At 44.3% G+C, this 8,741-nt stretch overlaps 1 protein-coding gene across 1 annotated transcript in view; it reads right to left on the reverse strand.

Moving 5' to 3' along the window:
* The window catches only part of LOC143320716 (transmembrane protein 132D), a 243,897-nt gene extending 239,404 nt beyond the window's left edge, over positions 1-4,493 (reverse strand). The window contains exon 1 of the mRNA XM_076730577.1: positions 3,580-4,493. Coding sequence (XP_076586692.1) covers positions 3,580-3,655 — 76 coding nt within the window. The 5' untranslated portion in view covers positions 3,656-4,493. The remainder of the gene's footprint in view (positions 1-3,579) is intronic.
* Between the last annotated feature and the right edge of the window lie 4,248 nt (positions 4,494-8,741).

Genomic DNA, 8,741 nt, shown 5'->3' on the forward strand with positions numbered 1-8,741 from the left:
TGTCTCAAGTTGCTAATCAGACTGTAACAATGGTCGGTGCATGGAAGTTGTCATCAGACGATAGTGGGTGGGTTGATTGATAAAGTGAAAGTGATCTGTATTGGTTTAACCTCACATAAACGCTTGTGCTCTGATTTAGAAAGTCACTGAAACTGTTCACTTTTGACAGATTTAAATGATGCCAGTCGGCCAATCACAAACAAGCATTTTCCAGGGCCCATTTTCATATTGAAAAATAAATTGTCAGTGTTCTCTAGTGGACAAACTATGTAAATCTGTGTCTTTCTCATTCCTGTGTTGCAATTTTTTATTTAGGACACGCAAGCCGATACGGATTTATCTGCAATAAGCTAAAAACAGTTGAAACACCCGGCTTCATAAGAGTAGCAATAACAGCCAAATTATATGCAAGATAGACAGCTACAAAGAAATACCAGTAAAAGAAAAAAATCCAACAACCTATCAACACATTTATGAGCACAGGTTGATAATACAAGATATAATAGAGTATTAAAAAAAGTGGATTTTTTTTTCCTCAAGACAAGATGCCAACAAAAACTGGACAACTTCAGGACAATTTAGTCAGACAGTAGCTCTGAAACATCAACGCTTGCAGCTCTAAACTAGGTGATAATAAATTCAGTGATGTATTGACACGAGGTTTGATTTTGATGATGTGTGTCTGGACTTTCCCATCCATCCAGCCAACAGCAGACCCTCTGCTGAGTCACCCCCCCCCCCCCCCCCCCCCCACCCCCACCCCCCACCCCCCACCGTGACTGCACAGCCTCTGAACCCTTCAAGACCAAACTAACTGTTTGCCTCTGCATAGGCGTCTCTCTGATGCTCGGCTTTTGAACAAACTGACAATGACAACCTGGAGACAACCTGGATGGTGAAATAACAGAGTGATGTAATTACAATGAAATGGAGTGACATGAAAACAGCAACGCCACTCAGGGAAAAATGAGACGACGACACAAATAGGGACAACTGGGGAGATAAAAAAGCCAATAACTCTTTGTTCTTGGTTAGAAGCACTACATGTTACTGCACCTCTAATCAGAAACTGCCAGAGACGATAAAACACGCAAGCAAAACACGTTTTAAAAGGTGGTGTATTTCTGTGGCTGGAGTCAGACGTGGGGGTGGGAAAATCTGAAGCGTTCCAGATGACAGCTTCAGTATGGTTACAGACAGCGGCATACACACACGCAGGTGACTAAGGGCCTGTGTGACTAATCGAGAAAACACATCTACTGTAAATGCAAACACACATGGGCACAAGCAACACACAAGCAAGTGGACGCTGAAACACTGGCACTGAGGAAGATACCACACTGAATATGGCAACACAGAGAGAGAGAGAGAGAGAGACGGAGAGAGAGAAGGAGGAGGAGGAAGGGTTGGTGTTCTGCTTTTTTAAACAGCCTTAGTTGGCCATTACACCATTAGAGCCAGGGCTCCCCGATGCCCAATAAAAACTGTTAAACCACAGCCAATATGCAATGGACCTTTTCCTATGCATGTGTGTGTGAGAGAGAGAGGGAGAGAGAGAGACAGAAAAAGAAAGGCTGAGATAGAGCAAGAAAGGAGAGACACTACTGGCCATCCTAGTTACCAAGGGAGCAACTGAACAGCAGTCAAAGAGCAAGCAGAAAGCAAATTGTGTATTTCATCCCATGAGAAGAGAAGAGAAGAGAAGAGAAGAGAAGAGAAGAGAAGAGAAGAGAAGAGAAGGTGACGGGGGGAGAGGAAGCGAGCCACTGTTTGGTTGATTTCATCCTTTGGTTACTCAGCCGTTTTGTCGGGCACAGCTGTTTTCCGGCGCGTCGCCTCTCCTCGTCAGTTTCCTCTCTGGTCCGCAGTCGGTGTGCCGTGCGCCGCGGCCACGGCGACGGCGACCACCGCGCTCCGGAGCGCACAACGCAGCGACTGTTAACTGCTCAGCGAGCCGCGAGTGATCGGAGCTGATTAAAACACACACGCATATGAGTGCACACGCAGACACAGAATACACTCACGGGAATGTGATACTAATGCTGAAGGACTGCCACTTGAGTGGGAAACGGAGGCGGACAAACGCGCCCTCGCAGGGCTCCACAGCCAAAATATCAGTCAGCGTTCTTAATGTTGTGCCTCTTCTCCTTCTTCTTCGTTTTTTATTTCTCCACGGAGTAAGTGGTCGGTGGCGTTACCCGACCTGAATTCACAATATCTCGACCCTGATCTAGTGTTATTGAGCAAGGCAGTGGATCGCCATCCGCGCACACTACACGACCTGAATAAAACAGTCTTCTGATGTAGCTTCATTGGATCTTTTCAGACGGTTGCATTGTGTACTGTGGGTTTTTATAAGTCACACAGACTTCTGTAATTAAGTCCGTACTTTGACATATAGGAGAGATCTCTCTTTTCTCTTTGTTTCCCTCTATAATGCGAGCAGTTTTGCTGAAGAAAGAATTTTAGAATTTCACTTCAATTGCTTGAGAAGCAAGACTATTACAAGCCATTTCCTCTCAGTTCACAAAGGCTCGTGAGTATACGATGAGAGGGGCGAGGGAACAGCTGATCTTCCTTGGATTTAAAATGACTTCATATCGTAAGAAAACCCTTTCAGATCACCTCTCACGGGAGACAGTCTTCTCTAAACTGGATTTCGGGAGCGCAGAAGTGGTCAGGTGCAACAAGCCAGCCTCGCTGTGTCTTCCAGAATCCAAAATTAAGTTTCAACCCTATTTTTAATGACGCGGGTATCTCAGTCCTCACCGAGACCTCAAACCGGCTCACAGGCCGGTCAGCCGCCGACGAGCCAGGACTCGGGTGTCTCCGATGGCACCAGTCAGTACGCATCTGTCATTTGACGCTTCGGCTTAGTCAATTACTTATCATTCCATATACATGCACGGATACGGGAGGTGTCAAGGTGAAAATGAGCTAATCAATGATCATCTGGCTACAAATGAAACTTCCTGCATTTAAATTTCCAGAGCGCCGTTAAAATGTTTGCACGCATAAAGCTCCAGTCTGCGATCACCACATGGCAAACAAGTCTCTCATGATTTCATGACTTAATGCAACTCCAGTTTGACACTTTTTACTGATGAATACTGTCACATGGATTTCGGTGAGGACGGAGAAGTGAGTAAACTGTTTGGTTTCCCTTCATCGACATCCCTGTGGCCAAACAATTCCTACCGTCATGCCTGTCCAAAGCGCACATTAACGCATCAAAAAAGCCAAAGTAATAAGCTACCAACGATTCAAATACATGTCATGCGATGATTGTGCCCTAACCCAGGCTCCCTTTGTGACTGCAAAAAGTTTTGGTTTCTTATTCTAAGACAAAAAGGAAAAACAAAAAGGACAAGAAGAAGAAACATGCTGAGAGTGGGTGTGACATTCCAGCCCAAAACAATAAAAAGACAAACGCGTATAATGGCTTAAACGCGTCAGCGATGATATTTTAACACAACGTGAAGCTCCTGCTTTGATGGTGTTCCACCTTTTTCGACTTTTGAATGAAATGACAAGGTTTCGAACTGGCAACAAGTTTTCGCCTACATTTGCGTCTCTTACCTTTGCACAGGAAAAGAAGAAGCACCGTCTTCCACAGCCAGCAACCCACCGGCGCGCCTCCCTTTCTCCAGACCATCTCCACCCCTGCTGTCGGTTAAAAACCTCCGGAACTGTTCACTTAACGGACAAAGGTTGATCTTTTAATTGTTTATCTTTTTCTCTTTTCCCCAGAGAGATCACTACCGCATCGGTGCCATCAGTAATGTCGATTTGACCAAACTGCGCTCCCGCTGCTTGACCTAAGACACCGCGCAGATTGGAGTAAACTATAAATCCTTCTGGAGTCACTGATATAAAAGAAACCTCCAATGGGCGATTCCGCTGCAGGTTGGCTTCTTTATTTAATCCACTCCCCCCCCCAAAAAAAGTCTGCGGTGTGTCTCCCGCAAGCCAGAACCGAGGAATGAACCCGTTTTCCCCCGAGGTGAGCTCTCTCCAAGCACGGTGCGCTCCTCTGCTTTATTTATCCAAACGGGACAGCTGAAGCGGAGGAAACCTCAACGTCTCTTCCTTTATCACACTTTTCTTTCTTCAAAAGTTTAAACAGACCAGCAGAGAAGACGAAGAACTTCCTCAACGAATTAAAAAGTCCACTTCATAGGCGGGTTTGAAATAACAAAACCCAAGAAAACTCTGTCACTTAAGGCTAATATATTTTTTAAAGAATCCAAATTAAATTCCGCTCGCCCGGCAGCAGCTCCCTCCGCTCTCCATCTTTTCCTTCCTCCCTGTGTCTCTCCTCGTCTGTCCTCCTCTTGCTGTGCGGGTTGTGTGTGTGCGCGTCTGGGCTCAACTTGAGAGGCTGTATACACTCGTCCGCGGGATGGAGGGAGGAGAGGAGAGGACAGAAGAGGAGGAGGACTGACGCTTCCACCAGCCGGCAGAGGAGAGGGAGGAGGAAGAGGAGGAGGGCCAGCGGAGGCTGTGGGGATGCGGAGGGTGGGGGGTGAGGGCGGGATTTGGGGTTTTGAATGACACTTAAGCAGCCAATGATGGATGTAGGAATTTATTGTGGGCTTCTTGTTTTTTTTGTTTTTTTGTTTTTTTTGGAAATTTCGTTATGTCTTGAAGATTTAGTCTTTAAGAATGGTCTGTTGGTTTTTTTTTTTTTTTATGATTCATTTATTCATTTTTAGAGGCGGGCATGCATCCCACAACCAGAGGAACTGTTGAAACGTTTTTTGTTTTTTTGTTTTTTTCAAAATAAAGGAAAGAATTAACAACAAAAACATACAAAAATAAAGGCATTAAAAGCTAATCACTGAAACAAAGGGGCTGTAAATGAGTGTGGAAACAGGCTGAAGGGATGTCCCTGTACACTGGGGCTGCTGGTGCGGAACAGACAAAAACACAAGTTTAGATCTGATAGTTTAAGATCCTGAAAGCCGAGGCCTGTTTCTCTGCTTGGGTTATACGTGTGTTGGTGTCAGCTGTGCGTGTGCGGGTGCGTGCGCGCGTTCACGTGTTGTTTATCCTTTCAAAGCCCCTCTCTGCATTATTCATACTAAGACACACGCTACACCTGTTCTCTCTGTAATCGATAGACGCCAACTTCGCACGAGCGCTTGTGTATACGCGCGCGCACACACACCGCATCCGCCTCCAGTGGCGTGTGACAGCTTGAACGACTGCAAAATGTGATACACCAGGCACCTTGCAATAAAGCTCATTCACTTTCTATTGATAGGATGGCAGTGCGTGCGTGTGTGTGTGTGAGAGAGAGAGGGAGAGAGAGAGAGAGAGAGGGAGTGTGTGTGTGTGTGGCGGGGGGGGGGGTGAACAAGCCAGAAGAGACAGAACATTAAGGTCTTCTTTGCGTCCGAGACGATATTTCATAAGGCAGCGTGCCTGGTTCCCTTTGTCAGCTAAATGTGTAAAAGCTAAAGAGATGACATTGTGACTTATTGAATTGCAAATCAGTCCGTCGGCGGTGGGATGGGAGGATTTCCGGAGATGGAGATACGTGAGCCTCTCTGCCTGTCTGTCTGCCTGCCTGTCTGTCTGCGTGCACGGCCTGAACAAGAGGCTAAGAAGGAGCGACAGCCCCCCCTAGTGACACATTTCAAGAAGAAACACTAAGTGATGGCATTGACAGACCCCTCCATACATTCATCCTTCATCTGTCCTCAATTAGCAGTATATGTGATTGCCGTCGCCCTTGCCTCGCTGCATTTATCTCTGATGAAGCCCACATTATTCTTCCGTCACTTCTCCCCGCTCTCTTCACTGTGATGCCACCATGTGAGCTCAGCTGAGCCTGCACGCTCTTTTTCCACTTGTCCCGTTTCGTTGCTCAATCACTTTCCCCAAACACATTTTTCTGGCCTCCCAGTCACGAGCACACTCCTTCTATACTCCTATAACGGCTAAGCGGCCACCATCCATTCATGCTATGGAGCAGAATCAAATCAGTGCATTTTAAAATATTGTTCTAATTTCCCTCAATGTCTTTTCCCTCAGCCAGCTGCAGCATTCCCTGTAACTTAAGCTTCAAAGATCTTTTTTTTTAACGGGACTATTCCTCTTGGGGCCGCAACTGAAGCAAGGCATTAGTTCAAGGCAAGCATGAGGTAAAACGTAATATTTGTCCAAATGCAGTGTCACTGAAGCCCCGCTGGCTGTTTGGATGAAATGTGACACAGAATGAAAAGAATTGTAGATAATTCCCCATTTATCTGGGGACAAAAAACAGAGACTACATCTTTCAAAGGATGAGTGAAAAAGTTTGTTGGGAAGAAAAGGCCGAAAGCTGGCCCATCTCGACGTTTGCTCTTTCAGCCCATGACCCCCAGAAAGAAAAGATGCCAAGACCCAGCCCTTTTACTCAAGACAATTTGATAGCAAATGATTATTTTTCTTCCTCTTCCCTTTAAGGTTATTTCACTTGTCACTATTAGAGGAAGCCTAGAAGCAGCAAATATTCATTATTTCACAAAAGGGAAAGCATTCATCACAAAGATTGCATTGTCAGTAACTCTTCAAATACAGCCTATAATAGATGTTATTTGATAGATGAAGAAGAATATGCTCTCTAAAATTGGTTCTCAGTGTCATATGGCCTGGTTGCTGTGCTTATTCACTGCCAGACTGACCACAGACACTGACCTGTTCTACTTTTGCGCTTCAGTCAGGATCAGCCCCATGCAGCTAAATTCCTTAATTATAGAAGTCCCACTTTTTACTGCATAGTTTCTGGACTTTTGCTGCAGTTTGCATCCATTCCCAGGGGGAACTATTCAAAAGTGTTGCTCTCATTTTTAAGGTCTGTTTAAAAGCTGCTTGACAGACTTTGACTCTTGAGAGTGTGAGAGGAAAAATTAAACAAGCAATGGAAGATAAAAGTGAAAAATGTCCTTTTTTTTAAAATGTGATAATTGGTGATTGGCCAATGCTGTGCCTGAAGCAGCTCAACAGGGTAAACTAAACTTCCACTGATTTTACAATTTATAAGGATAAACACTACTGAGAACTGCACAGTTGGATTTCAAATGACGAGCCCCTACAGTCATGGTACCACCACTGAGAGACAACGATTCATAAAATGAAAAATCTAAATATTTGATCAGAGTTGTGTGCGTGTACATCTTTCCCTTCCTTGCTTTGAATGCAGAGATAGTCATTCATTCACACTAATATCATCACAGTCAGGCAAAATACTTGATTTTGACTTCAAAATGTGCGTGGCTGCATAGATTCTTGCAAACGGGAAGAAAGACGGAGGAAACAAAAACAGCTTTTTTACTCCTCACCGAGCTCTCGTGAGATGCACACTTCAGCCATGAGCAGAAACCCATCACAACAAGTGTGAGAAGCCCTCTCTCCCATCACTGTCAGTCTGCTGCTGTGCTGCGCCCACCCTGAGGTCATGTTGGTCATCACTGCACCCGTCTCAGCTTCTCTTCCTATGGCTTCTCAGCAGTCAGATGACCTTTGCACTGCAAGTCACACCACATCTTCTGTCGCAGGCTGAAAACTCATCTTTTAAAAGAAAATACTTCATATCATTTGCGTTGTGTACTGCGATATATATTTCTCCTTCATGCTTAAAGTAGAGGGTCATTCCTTCCAAAATGATCCTATGATTCTATTTCTTTTCCAAAACCTCCTAAATCTTAGGAAATATGACTTCTTCCTTCCCTGCCGTCCTTGTTTCTCTTTTCATTTGGAAAGTGGTGGGCCAGGATCAGCTGAATAATTGCCAAAATGCTTATTTTTTGACAACAAAAGAGTTCAAATCCAAATATTCTGAGCCCTGAGCCACAAAGATTGAGAACCATTTCTCTGGATCAGTGGCTCACAAACCAAATTTGATAAAAAAAAAAAAAATCCTCTATTTTAAAAAGAAAACTTTTTAAAAATCACATACTGTATGTTCTGCAAAGTGTCTTTTGCTGGAAGTTCTGCCAGGCCACAGTCAAACTTCATCTTACTCATATCAAGAAGTGACACACCAGAAGCAGGCCTGTAAAGTGTAGTGAGAAAGGTCCAGCCCAATGAGTACCACATTTTCAATTTCACAGTATTGTTTAACAAAGGGTAAGGCTACATGGATTTTCCTCCCTCTAACTGTTCAACTAAAACCAATTTAGATAGAAAATGTTATCTCAGCAATCACAGTTTTGAACCAGACGAGCACTCGGATAAACACGTTATCTTCATGTGTTAGATACATATGCACTAAACTGGAACCTACTCCGGATGCAATTATTTACAAGGGGCTGCTAACTTAGCATATAGTCAGCCTTTTCCAGTCCTGTATCGTGGCTACAGCTTTGCAATAACACCACTACTGTAAGCCATTTGATTTCCATTGTGGTTCATATGTATTTAAATACATGACAGGGTACCTTCGGATAAAATCATCTACCATTCAACAACTTTTTCGTCTGAGCCCAAACCTTGACAGCAGTGCATTAATGAAACGATCACATAATGCATGCAAGGATGTGATGTGAACGCCACTTGACTCAGAAAAGTATATGCGACGCTATATGATTATCTGTCAGGTAGTAAAACATTTATGCGACACTCTGCCAGAGTGTACATACAGTACATCGATTTATAAGCACTCATGAGCGCAAGGAGAAGTGGTGAGACAGAGAGAAGACACTCACATTGTGATCCTTAGATACTGATCTTGGGTCAAAATGGTGTTTGTGTGC

The sequence above is a fragment of the Chaetodon auriga genome, chromosome 5 (genome assembly GCF_051107435.1).
Source record: "Chaetodon auriga isolate fChaAug3 chromosome 5, fChaAug3.hap1, whole genome shotgun sequence".
Lineage (NCBI taxonomy): Eukaryota > Metazoa > Chordata > Actinopteri > Chaetodontiformes > Chaetodontidae > Chaetodon > Chaetodon auriga.